Raw genomic sequence first — 22396 nt, forward strand, 5'->3', positions numbered from 1 at the left:
TCAAAAGCCAAACTGTGAGGCTTTACTTTGGAGTGAAGAATCGTTTGGAACTTAAGAATTATTGAGTTTGATTTCAAGTTTGGGTTGTGTAGAGGGGGGCTACTTTGCCTTTAATAACATATTCTTAGACAAAACTATACCTCACACACACACACACACACACACACACACACACACACACACACACACACACACACACACACACACACACACACACACACACACACAAGACTCACCTCAGGTTGAGAATGGAGAAGAAAGTGTAGAACGCCAGCATGAAGAAGAGACAGGCGAACCCGTATATATGGACGGGGAAAGCCCATTGCAGCTCCTGTCTAATGCTCTGCCAGCCGCGCCTACTCTCCCGTCCCCCGTCTGACGCCATCACGCCCACAGTGGTGTTGGCGTCCACGCCCGCATCGACGCCCACGCCCTCATCTTGACACAAGGTCGAGTTCCAATCTAGAATGGCCGCCAGGTTAGGGCCGGGAGAAGTAAAGAACATTTGAATCATAAATACAGCGTTATGTTATACATTCAATCCTAACAGGTAGGCGCAAAGAGCGCAGAGAATCCTAAATATATGAGAGAGAGAATTAGGCCGACAGCCCGTTCTCTGCATTTGATCAACGTACAAAACCCAGCCTACTAACCTAGGCAGACACTTGAGAACCCAAACAACCTACCTAATCTATCCAAACCTACCCTATTCTAACCTAACATATCCTAACCTAACCTAACCTAACCTAGCGGTGCATAACAAACGCGGATATATATCAGCTACCTTTCATAGTAGGATGTATTTGACATGTTGGTTACCATAACGTAAATAACGCAACCTATTAGGCCAGGTTGGTGTTACAACGACTTTATGGTACTTACAAGGAATATGAGGACAAGGAGCTTGGATATGAAGGCAACTGAGGAGCTGGGATATGGAGACACACAATACAAACACAACAGCTTCAACCAATCACCTCTGATGGGCAGGGAAGTATCAGGTGAGAGGACCTGATAGTTCCCTTCGCGAAGAGCGTCCTGCGACATATTGGTTTAGTGTCTGGACAGTTATGGTACGTCGTCAGAAGCACGACCGCAAATCAAGATAAGCTCTGTGGTGTGTGTGTGTGTGTGTGTGTGTGTGTGTGTGTGTGTGTGTGTGTGTGTGTGTGTGTGTGTGTGTGTGTGTGTGTGTGTGTGTGTGTCCGTCCCATACCCGTATGTGTATTGCAAGTTCCATCATTAGGGCTCATGTGAAGTTCTGTTTGCTGGGTGGCCAGATGCCCAGACAGCAACGAACTCGTCAGATCTCAGTTCACAAGAGACGGCGGCTGGCAAAGGTTGTTATCTTACCAATTAGTTAAACTACCATCACCAACTACCTATATAACCAATTACGACTGCTTTCCACCCACGGCTATCTTCACTACCCCTTCAACCATCAAACTAGATAACTACAGAGAACTACCGTAATTAATCACTAACATTCTACTCGGTATTATTCAATCATTACAAAATATCCTCACAGTGCAAGGCCGAAAAACTGGAACTTCTAAAATCACTTGAAAACATTATAATGATTTCTCCCTTTTTTATAAACAAGAAAGTTTATATCGTAAAAAAGATATCTTTAATATTTCCCGAGCGACGATTGTCTCACGAACATCAATCATCAAGCGACAAAGGCATTCTGATAATGTTTTTTTTTTACCTATAAATAAAATGTCATTCGTCGAATCCATTTATGTTTTTCATCTCCTGGCTTCGTTTGTCTCTTGGAGAACAGGTACGCTACTGAATCACTCATGGTAACGTCACTGTCACCCTTGATAACGTCAATGGCACGCTTGATAACGCTACTGGCACCGTTGATATCATTTCCGTCACACCTGATAACGTCATAGCCACACTTGATGAAGTCACTGGTATCCTTGATAATGTCACAATTGATAACGTAAGTATTACTCTTGCTAACATCACTGAAACATTAAAAAAATATATCCCCCTTCCCCACACATTCTCGACAATACCAATACAGGTGATATTCCACCCGAAGACTTCAAAAACTTCTTTCAAGACAAGAAAATGAAACGATTCTTAAATTAAAAAATCCTAAATTGCAATCAGATACGGAAGAAAAGTTAGCAAACCCAATTATCTTCAAAGTCACACTGAACACCGTCACACTACAACCAACAAATCCTTAAAATATATATATATATATATATATATATATATATATATATATATATATATATATATATATATATATATATATATATATATATATATATATATATATATATATATATATATATATATATCAGGTGCTATAGACTCGGAGAAGGAAATAACAGGCCATCAAAAAAAAGCCTTTTTGACTCTAAATACTTTGTTGACATTGTTACCAGGCTGAGTCTCTGGAAGAAATTTTCAAGTCTTCTCTTCCCTCCTTGAGAGCTGTTTTTATCGCCAATGGAAGACGTTGGCACGATCGTTAATTGCCTCGTTGGTACGAATTCTTCTCTTAATTTGACGGCTTGTGTGCTCACTTCGCAAATGTTTCCATCGGTTCGGTAATTAATTAATCTGGGTATTTTAATTAGTGTGTATGGGGGGGGAGGGGATCGGTCGTATGGGGTTGGGGGGGGGGATTAGGGGAGGGGGAGAGGAATGACAAAACTTTTAAATGTTTCGTGTGTGTGTGTGTGTGTGTGTGTGTGTGTGTGTGTGTGTGTGTGTGTGTGTGTGTGTGTGTGTGTGTGTGTGTGTGTGTGTGTGTGTGAACTCACCAAGTCTGCAGGATCGAGCATTGAATCTTTGATCTCGCTTTAAATTATGGATCCCACCACCACAGCACCCCAGCACCACCACCGCCGCACCCCAGCACCACCACCGCCGCACCCCAGCACCACCACCGCCGCACCCCAGCACCACCACCACAGCACCCCAGCACCACCACCACTGCACCCCAGCACCACCACCACTGCACCCCAGCACCACCACCACAGCACCCCAGCACCACCACCACAGCACCCCAGCACCACCACCACAGCACCCCAGCACCACCACCACAGCACCCCAGCACCACCACCACAGCACCCCAGCACCACCACCACTGCACCCCAGCACCACCACCACAGCACCCCAGCGCCACCACCACAGCACCCCAGCACCACCACCACAGCACCCCAGCACCACCACCACAGCACCCCAGCACCACCACCACAGCACCCCAGCACCACCACCACAGCACCCCAGCACCACCACCACAGCACCCCAGCACCACCACCACAGCACCCCAGCACCACCACCACAGCACCCCAGCACCACCACCACAGCACCCCAGCACCACCACCACAGCACCCCAGCACCACCACCACAGCACCCCAGCACCACCACCACAGCACCCCAGCACCACCACCACAGCACCCCAGCACCACCACAGCATTTCTACATCTCAACATTACCAAGTCCCAACACCACAATGCCCGAGCAAGCCAATCTCCCTGGCACTGGACATTCTTGCAGCACAGAGGCCTAATCTCTGCCTCTCACACTCCCCCTCTCCCACTCCGCCTCTCCCACTCTCCTCCTCCCACCTCTCCCACGCGTCTGAACACAACATGATAGTGTTCCCAGGGCTTACCCCCATTTGTTAGGATTTTTCCAGTTGTAATTACCTCTTAGATTTAACCTCTTCTCCCTGTTCCCTTCTTTACTCTTATTGTCCCCTTCTCTCCCTGGAGTCTCTCAATCTTCTCTTTTCTCTCTATATGCTTTTCCATGTCTACGTTATTCTCACCTGTTAATCTAGTCTCGTTCTGGCCTCTCTTCATTTAAGGAAATTACTCTATTTTTTTTCTACACACCCTTTTCCCCTTTGTCTCTTTCTCTTCTACGTTTGATTCCTCCTCCCTCACTCTCCTGTCCTTCTATTTGATCTTTCTCCCTCCCACTTCTGGCTCTTGCTTCGCTCTCATCCTTGTGTAATGCTAAGCTTCTCTCTCTCCAGCATCATGCTAATATCTGTCTCATTGTGTTATATTCTGTTTCCTTTCTCTTTACCTCTCCAGTATTTTTGTTATCTTGTTTGTTATCTAGATTTATTCCCCCCTTCCAACCACTTGGGGGGTGGATGGTAGAGCGACGGTCTCGCGTCATGCAGGTCGGCGTTCAATCCCCCGACCGTCCACAAGTGGTTGGGCATCATTACTTTCTCCACCATCCCATCCTAAATCCTAATCCTGACCCCCCTCTTTCCAGTGCTATATATAGTCGTATGTGCTTGGCGCTTTCCCCTAATAATTTCCTCCCTTCCCCCTCTCTCTCTCTCCATCCCTTTCCATTCCCACCATTCTTAAGCTTACCTCTTCTTACGTGAATCATTTGCTTGCTTCCACTTAATTCTTGCTCTGGTACATCTCCCATTCTCTAATCTTTCCCTTGTCAGATTTTCACCCTCGAGTCATTTCTCTCCCCTCTCTCATTCTTCCCCTTGTCCCTCTCACACCGTTATCGTTCTCTCCTCTCTCACTTCCTCTTCACATAACTCCACTTTCAATCTCTCATTCATTTTTCTCATCTCATCTCAACGATGGTGATGCTGAATGAATGACTGAGATGACAAAGATCATGATGCTTAGGCAGAGACATCCACTCAACCAATCAGCCAATCAACCAATCAGCAATCAGCTAATCAGCCAATCAGCTATCAAGGGGGGGGGGAAACCTCGATAAGCCTAAATATAGGTAATTAACACAGACACACAGACATCCCATACGTACAAGCAGAAGAGTCTGCTGGAACAAGATCAAAGAGATAATGATGACAGAGAGAGAGAGAGAGAGAGAGAGAGAGAGAGAGAGAGAGAGAGAGAGAGAGAGAGAGAGAGAGAGAGAGAGAGAGAGAGAGAGAGAGAGAGAGAGAGAGAGAGAGAGAAGACAGGTAAAGCAACAAAACTTTAAGAACGTGACGACATCTCAATGACACTGAACTTAGAGCGTTGCTTTTCGACTGATTGTAAGTTCAAAACCTTAACAACAACCCCACTAACAACCACCTTCAACCACCCCCTTGTCTCGTGCACCACCAATCACGTCAAAGAACGCCTCTAACGACCAACAATTGACCGTTGCAAACGTTAGACTGAGCCTGAGGACAGGAACTGACCTGGATATTGCATGCCTCTGTGGTTACCTGACCTTTAGGTTTTCCTTCACCTATCCCTGGTCAAGGCTTTAAAGGGATAGTATCAACACAAGCACATTGGCATCTTAGTTTTTCATTTTTTTTTTTTTTGAGGGAGGGAGAGGGTAATTTTTTGGGGTAATTGGCTAATTGGGGGGTAATTTTTCATGTTTTTCTTTTTGGTAGGTAATTTTATTTCAATCATTTTCTTTTAAATTGTTTGGAATCTGTCAATTACTCGAGGTATATGTCTCAAGCATTAATATTTTCTTTGAAAGTTTCAGTAGTTTCCTTAAAGATTTTTGTAATACACCTTAATTTTAAGAATTTCATTAACGTTTAAGGCAGCCTATTAAATTTTTTTTTAGAAGTTTATGAATGTTCAAGAAATTTGCAGTTTCAGGAATTTTCACAAAAATGTGAAACTTTTTCGTTCATTGCAATATTTGGGTACATACTCCAAGAGTTGGTTTAATATTGAACATTTTTTGGGAAACAAGTTTACACACTTGGGTATCATTTTCGAGAATAATTGTTTTTAAACCCCCGAAATGGTTCACTGTTTAAAATATTACGTGAATTTTGTTTAATGTTGCAAGCGTGTTAAAAGTTCCAGAGAATTTTATTGAAATGTTAAAGTCACTCACATGACTGATAACAATATGAAACAAAAGCACACAAAAGTAGTCTTGAGCTATTGTGGGTTTTTATTTATTTCTTCAATCTCCAAGAGTTTTTAAACCCCAAATAATGAAAATAAATAACTTTTACTATTCAATGTACTAAAGTAAATAGTTTTAAATTATTAAATCAATCTTGTAATGATTAATATATATAGCTGTTTTAATCATAATTTTATAACATGCCATAACAATCTCTTTTTTTTTTTGCTTGCCAAATAATTAAACTCATTTATACATTTATTTGTTGGCTATGATTGTACCAAAAAATAATTGAGTTCTGAGTTAATATTGATAATTACAAATTCATTTATATATATTTAAATGTTTAACCCTCAGATATTTTGAACTACAAAATATTTATTTTATTTAGGTATACAGAATATTCATTAACTAATAGATTACATATATAGTGACTAATAGATTATATTTGTTGACTAATAGATTATAATTTGGAATATTATTATATACAATTATATATTATGTTCATAAATATGTTTACAATTATCATTAAACCAATTTTCACATACGCATAAAGTCAGCCTATTTATGAATATTAAATCTACCTACATATAATGTATACTAAATCTACCTACATATAATGTATACTAAGATACATATAATGAAAGAACTTCCCTCATTTCATCTATTTGTGTGATACCTTCAGCGGTCCTAATTAAGCATAATTAAAACGAAGTTTACCTTATTAAATAATCAAATGTGATTATGAGCTTGATCTACCTTAATGAAGCTTACCTAAGCAGTAATAACACGCGAGTTTACCTTAATCTACTTCAAATTAATTGGCCAATGTGGTAATTACTCTCGAGTCTATGTGCAGTAAGCCAATAACAATGGTAATCTTCGGATTGGTCTTCGCCAGCTTAAGTAAGCTTACTTTTTCACCACATGTCCATAGTTGGCACAGCTTTAAACTCGTTTTTAGGTCCTGTGGAATAATAAAATCAAAGCACATCTCTACCCACCTTCAGGTCCTGTACAATAATTGCAACAATGCAAGTTACTAACCACCTTCAGGTCCTGTACAATAGTTGCAACAATACAAGTCACTAACCACCTTCAGGTCCTGTACAATAGTTGCAACAATACAAGTCATTAACCACCTTCAGGTCCAGTACAATAGTTGCAACAATGCAAGTCACTAACCACCTTCAGGTCCTGTACAATAGTTGCAACAATACAAGTCACTAACCACCTTCAGGTCCTGTACAATCAGCAGGACAAAGCCCGCCTCTCTAAACCACCAGCAAGTCTGGGTTATCATAACCTGCCGTTCAACAGATATCCTGTTTGAGCCCACCTGCTCCTGCCTTCAGGTGATCTAGTTAATTAAGTTTACCTGCGCCTCCACTCAGCTTACCTTCTGCGCATGGTGAGTAACCATCCATGGCACTGTGGCGGGAGTGCCAGACGGGCTCACACTCTGAGAGCCAGGGCACCGCATGCCATCTGTGGGAGTCAAAGAAAAAAGGAAAGCACATATAAGAAAAAAATGCATTTGTAAAGCAATGGAAAGTACATTTATTTCTCATTCATTGTAATATTCCTCTATTTCCACAACTCTTATCCTTTCTTTCTCAGTATTTACATATTTGTTTTGTCTAATTATACGATATGTAAGGTGGGCATCCTGGGGGATAAAAAGGAAGATTGTCTATGTTGACGAGACCACACACTAGAAAGTGAAGGGACGACGACGTTTCGGTCCGTCCTGGACCATTCTCAAGTCGATTGAGAATGGTCCAGGACGGAGCGAAACGTCGTCATCCCTTCACTTTCTAGTGTGTGGTTTGGTCAACATACTTCAGCCACGTTATTGCGACTCCTCGTCTGCAAGATTGTCTATATTAATCCAGTGTTCTCACCTAATTGTGCCTGAAGGAATGAGTGCCAATTTTTTTGCCCTGGTATTTTCAAGTGTTAGTCGTCAAATTCAATGTCAATGCAATCAACCCACTAGATTGTTTATCTTCCCTTCTCCTCCACTCCAGGCTCGCACTACCCTATCCCTCAATGTCAACTCACATTCCTGTGGTTCATCACTTGGAGTGGACGGTAGGGCGACGGACTCGTTTCATGCAGGTCGGTGTTTAATCCCCGACCGTCCATGAGGTTGGGTACCATTCCTTCCCTCCCCGTCCCATCCCAAATCCTTATCCTGATCCTTTCCCAGGCTATATAGTCGTAATGGCTTAGCACTTTCGCCCTGATAATTCCTTCTTTCCTCAGGATCAAATGTGCTTTTAGCTTCAATCTTTTACCTCTCGTTCTGCTGTTATTCAACTAAGATATCTGTATCTCCTTAATCGATGCTCTTATATCTTTCAATAGTCAGATTTTCTTTCCAAGTCTTTTGTATAATGTATTCAGATACTGTTCCTTCAGTCTGTCCTCGTATGTCAACCCTGCCAGTTCTGGGACCAGTCTTGTGTCGCATCTCTAAATCGTTTCTTATTTCGCTCCGAGCTCAGAGTTCAATTTCCGGAATGCCTTCTTGTTCAAATTTCCTTGAGCTACTGGGAAGGTTGGCAGCTTTATAATTAAAGCTAAACTTATAACTATAACTTATAACGTTATAACTTATAGTTATAATTATAACTAATAACTAAAGTTCACTGCTGATGTGAAACAGTGACCGTGGTTCGAGGCTCCTTGTACCCAGGTGAATGAAACAGAAAAGTCTAGTAATTTTAACTCGTAAATAAATTGTATAGAAAAAACTTCGTTTTGTTTTTTCTCTTGAATAAACAGTCCGGGGAAAAAAATAAATGAAAAAATCTGTTCAACTCCATTTTAAAACAGAGAAGCGATGTTTGTTAACACTTTTATTATGTCGTAATACAGACATTTGTATTACGTATCTGTATGAATAATTACCCGGGGAAATGTGTATGCGTAGGTTAGTATACTGTATGTGACACCTTATTATACGGTTATGTGAGAGTTCAGTATACTGCACGTTGCAATTCAGTATACTGAATGTTATAGCTTAGTATACTGTATGTTCCACGTTACTATCCCGAATGTGACAGGTTAGTATGATGTATGAAAGAGTTTAGTATACTGTATGTTGCAGCCTAATATACTAGAACTAGAGAAAGGACATTTCTTCTATAGATTCGTTGAATTGCAAACAAAAATATTACAAAATTCTGGAAGTTGAAAATATACAGATTGCGAAAAAAATATGATTTTAGAGAAGGCTGCGTGGAAAGCTTATCTCTGGAGAGGCCTTGGGCTGAGATTATAATCTCAGTATATGAACAAATCCACCAGGGTTCGAACCTACATCCATCCCAGACGCTGCCTTAATCGACTGAGCTTATTAGGAAATGCATTTAAATACATGGTATAAGAAAATACAGCATTAATAGAGTATATGCAGTATTTCAGCTTCCTCATACAATACCTCTTGACATAGAGACCCCCTTCTGTTGTATTTGAGTCTCCTCAAAGGCTTTGTGTTGCAGTAGCAACAATACACAAATTAGAAACATTTAAGAACAATACAACAGTTAGAATTCAGATGCAAAAAAGAACATAACAATAAAATAGCAATTAAAGAATAATATTATAATTAAAAACAGTGCATAACAAATCAAGAATGACATAACTATTAGAGAACAGCCCAGTAATAATTAAAGAACAGCACAGCAGCAACAATTAAAAGAACACCATGATAACAATAGAGAACAGCCCAACATGCATTCAAGAACAATTAAAGAACACACACACACACACACACACACACACACACACACACACACACACACACACACACACACACACACACACACACACACACACACACACACACACACACATACACACACACACACACACACACACACACACACACACACACACACACTCAGAATACTACTCTACAAAGTATAACCCACGCCAACAAGATTATGTGTGTGTGTGTGTGTGTGTGTGTGTGTGTGTGTGTGTGTGTGTGTGTGTGTGTGTGTGTGTGTGTGTGTGTGTGTGTGTGCCCAAACGTTTGCGTAACGTTTTAAGGCGTCAAAGTTTCTGGTTGATTAATGATGTGTAGAAGGAAGGGAGGGGGAAGGGGGGTTTGGGGGGTTGGGGTGGTAGTTAGGTTTCGGGTGGAGTTGGGGGTGTGGTTGGGTTGGGTTGTGGGTGGCAACCTCTGGAACAAAGAGACTCGATCGATACCCCTGCCTGACCATCCCCCCCCCCCCACTTATCTCACCCAATCCAGGCCCCTTAATTCACGCTGAGCTGAGAGTTGGTTGTTGAGTTGATATAAGGGTCGTCCATTATAGTCCCATTAGTGTGTTGGTGTGCTCCCCTTCACCTCAACCCTCTTTACACACACACACACACACACACTCACACACACACACACACACACACACACACACACACACACACACACACACACACACACACACACACACGTCTGTGTGTGTGTGTGTGTTGTAGATAGAGCCCAATAGGCTCTCAACCCCCGCAAGCACAACTAGGTGAGTACACACACACACACACACACACACACACACACACACACACACACACACACACACACACACACACACACACACACTGTACACATGTTACAGTTTTGAAAAAATCAAATTATAGATAACTAATGAATATTAGAACATGTCTTCCACATACTCATGTGGTATGTTGTTACCTCATTTACATACTCGGTAGCTACATAGCGTCTTGAATGTAGAAGAACTAAAGGAGGAGAGGGCGTACCCGGCTGCGCCCGGGTCTCACTCTACCTCCCACTTCCCCACCCCCTTTTCCCTTACTCGCTTTATCTCTCTCTCCTTCCCTTCCCCCCCCCCCCCTTACCAGTTGCGAATTGACTAGGTATTGCATCGCAATCTCATCTCCCAACGCAACAGGTGGTTGGCAAAGGCGTTCGAACAACAGTCACATGGTGAGACACACACACAAATATCACCAGAAACTCATGAACGTGTCCTCTCAGGTTAATCAACGTTGGCTCTGGTCAGTAACTGGATGGGGGAGACCACACTCAACACAGTCTGGGATAGACGGTCCTCACGTAGCCATGGACAGGCTTTCCAGTTCCACACATTGTATTCCCATACTCAAAACATGCATATCGGGTTCGACCCCCACTGAATAGTCTTGGTGTTGTCTGTGATTGCATTGTACCTTTACGAATGGGAACCGGTCGGCCGAGTGGACAGCACGCTGGACTTGTGATCCTGTGGTCCTGGGTTCGATCCCAGGCGCCGGCGAGAAACAATGAGCAGAGTTTCTTTCACCCTATGCCCCTGTTACCTAGCAGTAAAATTAGTACCTGGGTGTTAGTTAGCTGTCACGGGCTGCTTCCTGGGGTTGGAGGCCTGGTCGAGGACCGGGCAGCGGGGACACTAAAGCCCCGAAATCATCTCAAGATAACCTCAAGAAGATACTGTAAATATTGACATTTACGCAACACACAGCTGCTAACGACCAATAATTTTCTAGTGTAAGTAGGGGCCTGGAGCCCCAAGGTGTTCAGACCCCAGACACAAGACACTGACGACTCCTCAAGTGGGAGTTCCTGGGGTCTGAAATATCAGAAAATGACAGACGCTGATAACGTGAGGCGGAGACAATGGGCTTTTTTCTTTTGATAACTTGCATGTTAGTTTACCGCGGTGGGACCCACAGGCGCCCTCTGTGATCTTTGTCCCTTGTTTCCCTCTGTGATCTTTGTCCCTTGTTTCCCTCTGTGATCTTTGTCCCTTGTTTCCCTCTTGTTTCTTCTTTGTTTGTCTTGGTTTCGGTTATATATATGTTGATAATTTAGCTCAGGTTGTGTCATGGGGCAGACTCCGACGTGAGTATGACTGTTTTTGCTCTATATGTTCCCTGTTTCATGGTGGTGTGAAGTCTAGATATTTAATAAATTTCATGGACTTTGCCAACTACATTTCAACAATTTCGAATGGGGTCACCATGGGAGTCGATTGCCTTTTTAATGGGAGCAATGGAGCCGCCCAAAATCCAACCATGTTGGTCATGTACCCTATGGCAGTCATCGTGAAAAGTTAGATGAGGTTAGACTCAAGCGTCTGGCTTCCAGCCTTGAAAAGAAACATAAAACAGATACTATTTCTTTTTTTAGATAATTCCTCACACACACACACACACACACACACACACACACACACACACACACACACACACACACACACACACACACACACACACACACACACACTCAGAACCTTCACCTTTTCAGCCATCAAACCATCAAGAGAACATTAATATGTTTATTAATAATTTGAGTGAAATTTTGCATTTTTTTCCATATCTCGTTTGATGTTTCTTGATAATTATTTGGAGCCGACGAGCCTCTGACTCGTGATATTGCTTCTCATAAAATTATTTTCGATACTGAGATAAAGTGACACATTTTAGTCATAGTCACTTATTTAAGGAATGGTTATATTTTATGGTTTAAAGCGAGTAGCACTGAGCAGTGAGGAAGGGAGGGAGGTGAGGAGTGAGGGAGATGAGGAGTGAGGGAGAGAGGGAGGTGGGCAGTGAGGGAGATGAGTGAGGGAGAGAGGGAGGTGAGGAGTGAGGGAGAGAGGGAGGTGGGGAGTGAGGGAGAGAGGGAGGAGGAGGAGTGAAGGAGTGAGCTATTGGAACTTAATATCTTAATTGGTTTTCCCTTTAACCCCCTTTCCCCCTCCCCCCTTTCCCCACTCCATCCCCCCCACAAACTCCTCCCCCCCCCCCAACATCCCCCCCATCTCCCCACAAACCAACCCCACCTTCCCAGAGGGGAAAAAATTACCCAGAAACTCCAAAAACCTTAAAAAATTCCTGTGTGTTTGTCTGAAATATGTTTTATATATAACTTATTCGTTATAACTTATTCGTTCAACTCATTAATGGAATTTATTTATTAACAAATTTATAGTAATTTAGGATTCACAGTGATAATTATAGCAGTTTATATCGTGTCTCAATCCTCCCGACCTTGTCTGCCCCTCTTGACCTCTCCCTGACCCCTCCTGACCCCCCTGACCCCTCCTGACCCCCCTGACCCCTCCTGACCCCTCCTGACCCCTCCCTGCCCCTCCTGACCCCCTCCTGACCCCTTCTGCCCCTCCTGACCCCCTCCTGACCCCTACTGACCCCTCCCTGCCACTCCTGACCCCCCCTGACCCCTCCTGACCCCTACTGACCCCTCCTGACCCCTCCTTGCCCCTCCTGACCCCCTCCTGACCCCTACTGACCCCTCCCTGCCACTCCTGACCCCCCCCTGACCCCTCCTGACCCCTACTGACCCCTCCTGACCCCTCCTGACCCCTCCCTGCCCTTACAGTCTCCGTCACCCCTTGACCTCATCTCACATTAACCTGCACCAAGACATGTTGCATTTTCAATGGAATCGACTAATCCGTTCGAAATACGATACATTATCATTACCGCAATATTGACATATTAACGGGCTGGCCGGATAAGCAAGAATAATGAGCCGGACACCCGGCCCCGTTGGCCGGATACGCAACATAGGGTCCTGTTGTAAACAACGATTCATAAGTAACATTTCTTTAAGGTCCGGAGCGCCACTTAAGTAGCACCCATTCCATACGGAACGTCTCGTAAGCTCTCTCTCTCTCTCGAGTTCTGAGCGCTGCTGATTTCTCCAACTCCGTAAAAAATGTGACGTATTAAGGGAGAGAAAGAGGAAGGGGGCGTGGTGCCAATTACAGGTGTGGGTCATTAGACAACTTAACACCTTCTCTGACAGTGGTTTGACTCACCGGTGGTGCCACGCTGGCAACACTGACGATAGTGCCACGCTGGCAACGCTGACGGTGGTGCCACGCAGGTAATGCTACACAATTCACTAGGCTGAAGTTGTGCCGTCTGGCAACTGTCATTAAAGGGGTCTCCGCCTTAGTGCCAGAGTGATACTGCCAGCCATGGCACTCTCCTTGACAGTCACGGCACTCTCTTGTCAGCCATGGCACTCTCCTTGACAGCCACGGCACTGTCCTTGCCAGCCACGGCCCTCTCCTTGACAGCCACGGCACTGTCCTTGCCAGCCACGGCACTCTCTTGCCAGCCACGGCACTGTCCTTGACAGCCACGGCACTGTCCTTGCCAGCCACGGCACTCTCCTTGACAGCCACGGCACTCTCCTTGACAGCCATGGCACTCTCCTTGCCAGTCACGGCACTCTCCTTGACAGCCATGGCACTCTCCTTGACAGCCATGGCACTCTCTTGCCAGCCACGGCACTGTCCTTGCCAGCCACGGCACTCTCCTAGTACCATGAATAGTCTCAACTAAAATATGGGGTGTGGTTTCCGTAGAGTTTTATGCTACTCTTGCCATACTTTCATGGTATACTCGACAGCAATGAACCTGAATATATTCAGGTTAGGGAATGGGGGCGAGGATAAAGGTGGAGAGAGAGAGAGAGAGAGAGAGAGAGAGAGAGAGAGAGAGAGAGAGAGAGAGAGAGAGAGAGAGAGAGAGAGAGAGAGAGAGAGAGAGAGAGAGAGGATGGAGAGACCCCATTTAGTATACTAGATATTTACAAAATACAATACCACATTTAGAAACTAATTAACAGTCTCTTGATACTTGATTATACAGAATAATAAACAATACATAAAAATACATAATACAAGCTGGAAGAAGCTCAAGACACTGTATTAAGACACTAATAAATACAAACTTTAAAAACAGAGACAATGAGGGCTTACACAGAGCAGCTCAGGAAGCAGAGTCAAATCCCAGAAGGCTTTGTGCACATACATGAAATATAAGTTCCAGACGGGATAAGAGGACTTAGCTCAGAGCCAGGATATCGCTAGAGACCGAGGACCATGGTCAGAGGCTGTGGACCATGGCCAGAGGCTGTGGACCATGGCCAGAGACTGTGGACCATGACCAGAGACTGTGGACCATTGTCAGAGACTGTGGACCATAGTCAGAGGCTGTGGACCATGGTCAGAGACTGTGGGACCATGGCCAGAGACTGTGGACCATGGCCAGAGACTGTGGACCATAGTCAGAGACTGTAGACCATGGTCAGAGACTGTGGACCATGGCCAGAGACTGTGGACCATGGCCAGAGACTGTGGACCATGGCCAGAGACTGTGGACCATGGTCAGAGACTGTGGACCATGGCCAGAGGCTATGGACCATGGCCAGAGGCTATGGACCATGGCCAGAGACTGTGGACCATAACTATAGACTGTGGACCAGGGCCAGAGACTGTGGACCATGGCCAGAGACTGTGGACCATGGTCAGAGACTATGAACCATGGCCAGAGGCTATGGACCATGGCCAGAGACTGTGGACCATAGTCAGAGGCTGTGGACCATGGCCAGAGGCTGTGGACCATAGTCAGAGACTGTGGACCATGGCCAGAGGCTATGGACCATGGCCAGAGACTGTGGACCATGGCCAGAGACTGTGGACCATGGCCAGAGACTGTGAACCATAGTCAGAGACTGTGGACCATAGTCAGAGGCTATGGACCATGGTCAGAGACTGTGGGACCATGGCCAGAGACTGTGGACCATGGCCAGAGACTGTGGACCATGGTCAGAGACTGTGGACCATGGCCAGAGGCTATGGACCATGGCCAGAGACTGTGGACCATAGTCAGAGGCTGTGGACCATGGCCAGAGGCTGTGGACCATAGTCAGAGACTGTGGACCATGGCCAGAGGCTATGGACCATGGCCAGAGACTGTGGACCATGGCCAGAGACTGTGGACCATGGCCAGAGACTGTGGACCATAGTCAGAGACTGTGGACCATAGTCAGAGGCTATGGGCCATGGTCAGAGACTGTGGGACCATGGCCAGAGACTGTGGACCATGGCCAGAGACTGTGGACCATAGCCAGAGACTGTGGACCATGGTCAGAGACTGTGGACCATAACTAGAGACTGTGGACCATGGCCAGAGACTGTGGACCATGGCCAGAGACTGTGGACCATAACTAGAGACTGTGGACCATGGCCAGAGACTGTGGACCATGGTCAGAGACTGTGGACTATGGCCAGAGACTGTGGACCATGGCCAGAGACTGTGGACCATGGCCAGAGACTGTGGACCATGGCCAGAGACTGTGGACCATGGCCAGAGACTGTGGACCATGGCCAGAGACTGTGGACCATAGCCAGAGACTGTGGACCATGGTCAGAGACTGTGGACCATGGCCAGAGACTGTGGACCATGGTCAGAGACTGTGGACCATGGCCAGAGACTGTGGACCATAACTAGAGACTGTGGACCATGGCCAGAGACTGTGGACCATGGCCAGAGACTGTGGACCATGGCCAGAGACTGTGGACCATGGCCAGAGACTGTGGACCATGGCCAGAGACTGTGGACCATAGCCAGAGACTGTGGACCATGGTCAGAGACTGTGGACCATGGCCAGAGACTGTGGACCATGGCCAGAGACTGTGGACCATGGCCAGAGACTGTGGACCATAACTAGAGACTGTGGACCATGGCCAGAGACTGTGGACCATGGCCAGAGACTGTGGACCAGGGCCAGAGACTGTGGACTATGGCCAGAGACTGTGGACCATGGCCAGAGACTGTGGACCATGGCCAGAGACTGTGGACCATGGCCAGAGACTGTGGACCATAGTCAGAGACTGTGGACCATAACTAGAGACTGTGGACCAGGGCCAGAGACTGTGGACCATAGTCAGAGACTGTGGACCATAACTAGAGACTGTAGACCAGGGCCAGAGACTGTGGACCATAGCCAGAGACTGTGGACCATAGCCAGAGACTGTGGACCATGGCCAGAGACCTGGAACGATGACCAGAGACTGCGAACCATGACCAGAGAATTTTATATGTAGATATGACAGAGCCCAGTACACTCAGGAATCTGTACATCAGTTGAGTGACTGTTGAGAGGCGGGACCAAGGAGCTGAAGCTCAAGCACAACAAGGTAAGAGACGGGGAACCAGCTCCCTGATAGACCCATCACTCACCACATTCTTACCTGGATCTTACCTGGAGAGAGTACTCAGAGTTTTTCTACTCTCCAAGTCTGGTCTGGGGCTAGGGCTTCACTTATGAGAGCTTGGTCCAACAGGCTGCTACTTGGAGCGGCCCTCAGGCCCTATGAGGACCAACCAGTTCTACAGCCTGGTTGATCAGACACCTCTCATAGAAAACTGTCAAGTTTTTCTTGAAGACATCTACTTTTGTTCCGGCAATATTTCTTATACTTGCTGGGAGGATATTGAACAACCGTAGACCTCTGATGTTCATTCACTGTTCACATATTGTGCCTATGGCACTTCTACTCCACTAGTTCTATTCTGCAGTTCCTGCCATATCGGTCACTCCAGTATGTTATGTTTCTGTTCAAATTTGGGACGTGGCCTTCCAGTATTGCCCATGTATATATTATTTGGTACTTATCTCGTACATTTGGGAGCACATTTTGAGAGCTTTGAAACTGTCCCAGTAATTGTGGTGCTTCATCGTGTCTATGTGTGCCGTGTATGGTCTTTGTATTTCCTCCATTTCAACCATCTTCCCTGTGCTGAAGGGGGAGGTATTGAACAGTACTGAAGGCGGGACAGGGAGGGAGGGAGGGAATTATCAGGGTTATTTAGACTTAGAGTACCCAGGTACCAGAAGGTACCTAACCTGGATACCAGTACCTAGTACCCAGGTTAGGTAAGACCGTAGCTATTTACCGCTACGTGAATAAAAGCATCAGGTGAAAAAAACTTTGCCCGTTTGCTTTTTTCTGCCTCGACCGGGAATCGAACCCGGGTCAACGGACCCACTATACAACATCACAGCTCTCACATAACTTATAAGTAATCATTTTGATATAGTCATCTATTAAAGCTAAATATTCTATACATTTAGCTTTGCAAAATGTAATAATTGCCTTAAACAAGCGTCACTGTTCGTTAGACTAACATGTTGCAAAGTATTAACAACGGCTGAAAGATCTTTGCAATGCATTGTTGCAATTACAAAGGAGTAATAATTGAAGAGATACCATTAGCCTGTGCGAGAGCTGCACTCTAAACCAGTACCAGAAAAGGGGGAAGACAGTAGTGCTACCGACCAGGCTACGGAACACCCACAATAAGAGAGGATCTCAGAGACACGCAACTGGTATGAGAGTTCTAGTTGTGTTATCTTGAGGTTATCTTGAGATGATTTCGGGGCTTTGCGTCCTCGCGGCCCGGTCTTCGACCAGGCCTCCTTTTTGTTTCCCTTCCTCCCCGCCCCCCATCCTCCAAGAAGCAGCCCGTAGCAGCTGTCTAACTCCCAGGTACCTATTTACTGCTAGGTAACAGGGGCAACAGGTGAAAGAAACATTTTGCCCATTTGTCTCCGCCTCCACCGGGGATCGAACCCGGAACCTCAGGACTACGAATCCGAAGCGCTGTCCATCCAGCAGTCAGGAAATAACGTGATACTTAACAAAGCTTAGTTGCTGGCGTATTGGCAGGTGTGTGATGAAAGTGATGGTGTCGACTTTGTGTCTATATCAAGAGATTTGGGGCTGACAATTCCCAAGTGGACATGTCGAGGCATAACAACATTTATTCTCTTTCAAGGTAATTTATTTTGGCCCAGGAACTTCTATTCGAAGTCTCACAAGACGAAAGGAAAGTGTCTCGAAAAACCTAGACGAGATAAGTGTGATCCCCAATCACCACTAAGCAGTGGAGCCACAAATATACCGTAAAAGGTAGGCGCTACGGGCTCACCATAGCCCGTGCTACTTTGAACTTTGTTCCAGGTAGCGAATCTTTAACAACAACAACGACGTAAAAGGTATAAGTCCGCTAACTACACCCCATAAAGAACTCTCCCGACAGCACTTTGAAAGATTCTAATCATGTCTATGTCTGTACAAGCCAACTTGGAGACTGTCAGCCCCACGATCCCAATGTATATAGTAATGTTCAATTGCAAGTGTTGGGTTAGCTATGCCTCACAACACTTAGCAACGTGGTGACCCGCCGACCTCAGCATCCCGCCAAAATCGTTACACCTCTAGCATAAGACCTCCACCAGACCATAGCCCCACCTCCACACCCCAAGAGAGCTCCACCAGACCATATCCCCACCTCCACACCCCAAGAGAGCTCCACCAGACCATATCCCCACCTCCACACCCCAAGAGAGCTCCACCAGACCATAGCCCCACCTCCACACCCCAAGAGAGCTCCACCAGACCATAGCCCCCACCTCCACACCACAACAGAGCTCCACTAGACCACAGCCCCACCTCCACACCACAACAGAGCTCCACCAGACCATAGCCCCACCTCCACACCCCAAGAGAGCTCCACCAGACCATAGCCCCCACCTCCACACCACAACAGAGCTCCACTAGACCACAGCCCCACCTCCACACCACAACAGAGCTCCACCAGATCACAACCCCACCTCCACACCCCCAACAGAGCTCCACCAGACCACAGCCCCATCTCCACACCCCCAATAGAGCTCCACCAGACCAGAGCCCCACCACCACACCACAAGAGAGCTCCACCAGAGGGGAGGGGAAGGCGCCACACTCCTCGGGGGGAAATTGGGTTTCCGGCGACAAGGTGTCCTCGTTGTCTGACCCGTCCAACCTTATCTGTACAGATTGTAAACACCACCTGTTCTTCTTCTATCTCCTCCTCCTTCTCTTCTATCTCCTCCTCTTTATCCTTCTGTGTCCTCCTCCTCCTCTTCTCCTCCCTCTTCTCATCCTTTTCCCGTTACTGCTCCTTCGTTATCCTCCACCTCCTTGATAATTGGAAGCTTGAGAAACACATAAGATATCATGGTATTTTTTAGGAAGAATATTTAGAAAATAGAAGGAAGTAATATAACCGGTTGAGAACAATTCTATTGCAGATAGAGAGACAGATCAGAGGTCATTGCATAGGACAACTAGCACTGCAAAGGTGGAGGTTTGCAGGAGAAAACAGGGTGGACACACACACACACACGCACACACACACACACACACACACACACACACACACACACACACACACACACACACACACACACACACACACACAGACCATATTCCCCCCCAGAGGCGAGGGGGGAACCCACAACCAGCTACCCAGTAACACCAGAAGGGAGGACAACCCCGCCTCCCTCCTCTGCATAGAAAACCCCCCTACCCCAAACCCTCCCTGCCCCCACTCAAAAGTTCAGCCAAATCTCCCTCCCCCCACACCCAATCCCCACCCTTCTACCCCTCCCCTCCTCCCGAGTCCTCCCTCCCCCCCTTTCCTTCCCGTCCTCCCTCCCCTTTCACCCCATACCCTCCCTGTCCCTCCCCCTTCACTGGATCCCCCGCCCCTCATTCCAGTATCCTCTGAGATCCTGTTACCCACCTCACAGGTCCTCACACCCATGGAACAGCCTCCCCCACCAGCAGAACACTCACCAAGGAGGCGATTTGAGAAGGGACAGAAGAAAGTGAGCCTCAAAGCGATGTACACTAACATAGATGGAATTACAAATAAAGCAAATGAGCTTGGAGAACTGGTACTAGAGGAAAACCCAGACATAATAGCCCTCACAGAAACAAAGATCACGAAAACAATAACAAATGCAGTGTTTCCACAGGACTATTATGTTATGCGGAAAGAGAGGGAAGGAAGAGGTGGGGGTGGTGTAGCTCTGCTGGTAAGAAAAGGCTGGGATTTTGAGGAGATGGATATTCAGGGCTGTGAAGGTTTCAGTGACTACATAGCAGGTACTGTAACAAATGGAGGGAAAAAAATTATAGTCGCAGTCATATATAATCCACCACCAAATGACAGAAGACCTAGACAGGAATATGATAGAAACAACATGGCCACCATTAACATAATAGAAAGAGCAGCTTCTGTTGCTAGCAGGAATGGATCTGGACTACTAATTATGGGAGACTTCAACCATGGGAAGATAGATTGGAAGAACAGAGACCCGCATGGAGGACCAGAAACATGGAGAGCTAAGCTGCTGGACGTGGCAACAAGAAACTTTCTAAGCCAGCATACCAAAGAGCCAACAAGAATGAGAGGAGAAGATGAACCAGCAATGCTTGATTTGATATTTACCCTAAATTAATGGGATATAAGGGAAGTTAAGATGGAAGCGCCCTTGGGAATGAGTGACCACAGTGTATTGAACTTTGAGTACCTGGTAGAGCTAGGACTTATCTCCCCCCAAAAAGAACTAGGAATCAAAAGGCTGGCATACCGAAAGGGGAATTATGAACAGATGAAAAAGTTTCCTAAGTGAAATACCTTGGGACACAGACCTCAGAGACAAGTCTGTACAGGGTATGATGGACTATGTTACCCAAAAGTGTCAGGAGGCAGTAAACAGGTTCATCCCGGCCCAAAGGGAAAAATCCGAGAAGCAACAGAAGAATCCATGGTATAATAGGGCATGTATGGAAGCGAAGAAACTGAACAAAAAGGCGTGGAGGAACTTCCGGAATAACAGAACACCAGAAAGCAGGGAGAGATACCAGAGAACCAGGAATGAGTACGTCAGGGTGAGAAGAGAAGCAGAGAAAAATTTTGAAAATGATATAGCAAACAAAGCCAAGACCGAACCAAAGCTACTCCACAGTCACATCAGAAGGAAAACAACAGTGAAAGAACAGGTATTGAAACTTAGAACAGGCGAGGACAGGTATACAGAGAATGACAGAGAGGTGTGTGAGGAACTCAACAAGAGGTTCCAGGAGGTCTTCACAATAGAACAGGGTGAGGTCACTGTGCTAGGAGAAAGGGAGGTAAACCAGGCGGCCTTGGAGGAGTTCGAAATTACGAGAGAGGAGGTCAAGAGACACCTGCTGGATCTGGATGTTAGAAAGGCGGTTGGTCCAGATGGGATCTCACCATGGGTACTGAAAGAGTGTGCAGAGGCACTTTGCTTGCCACTCTCCATAGTGTATAGTAAATCACTAGAGACGGGAGACCTACCAGAAATATGGAAGACGGCGAATGTGGTCCCAATATACAAAAAGGGCGACAGACAAGAGGCACTGAACTACAGGCCAGTGTCCTTGACTTGTATACCATGCAAGGTGATGGAGAAGATCGTGAGAAAAAACCTGGTAACACATCTGGAGAGAAGGGACTTCGTGACAAATCGCCAACATGGATTCAGGGAGGGTAAATCTTGCCTTACAGGCTTGATAGAATTCTACGATCAGGTGACACAGATTAAGCAAGAAAGAGAGGGCTGGGCGGACTGCATTTTCTTGGATTGTCGGAAAGCCTTTGACACAGTACCGCATAAGAGGCTGGTACATAAGCTGGAGAGACAGGCAGGTGTAGCTGGTAAGGTGCTCCAGTGGATAAGGGAGTATCTAAGCAATAGGAAGCAGAGAGTTACGGTGAGGGGTGAGACCTCCGATTGGCGTGAAGTCACCAGTGGAGTCCCACAGGGCTCTGTACTCGGTCCTATCTTGTTTCTGATATATGTAAATGATCTCCCGGAGGGTATCGATTC

At 46.0% G+C, this 22396-nt stretch overlaps 1 protein-coding gene across 5 annotated transcripts in view; it reads right to left on the reverse strand.

The window, feature by feature from the left end:
• LOC123746900 (uncharacterized) overlaps nt 1–22396 on the reverse strand; it is a 106705-nt gene that overhangs the window by 45723 nt on the left and 38586 nt on the right. For 3 of the 5 annotated variants that reach the window (XM_069319658.1, XM_069319659.1, XM_045728757.2), the window contains exons 2-3: nt 7253–7341; nt 237–462 (exon numbers count right to left, since the gene is read on the reverse strand). In XM_069319658.1, the coding sequence (XP_069175759.1) occupies nt 237–462; nt 7253–7280 (254 nt within the window). In that variant the 5' untranslated portion in view covers nt 7281–7341. Of the gene's footprint in view, nt 1–236; nt 463–7252; nt 7342–22396 lie in introns of those variants that run through there. The other 2 variants (XM_045728758.2, XM_069319660.1) reach the window with 2 other exon arrangements.

Source organism: Procambarus clarkii, chromosome 93, assembly GCF_040958095.1.
Source record: "Procambarus clarkii isolate CNS0578487 chromosome 93, FALCON_Pclarkii_2.0, whole genome shotgun sequence".
Classification (NCBI taxonomy): Eukaryota; Metazoa; Arthropoda; class Malacostraca; order Decapoda; family Cambaridae; genus Procambarus; species Procambarus clarkii.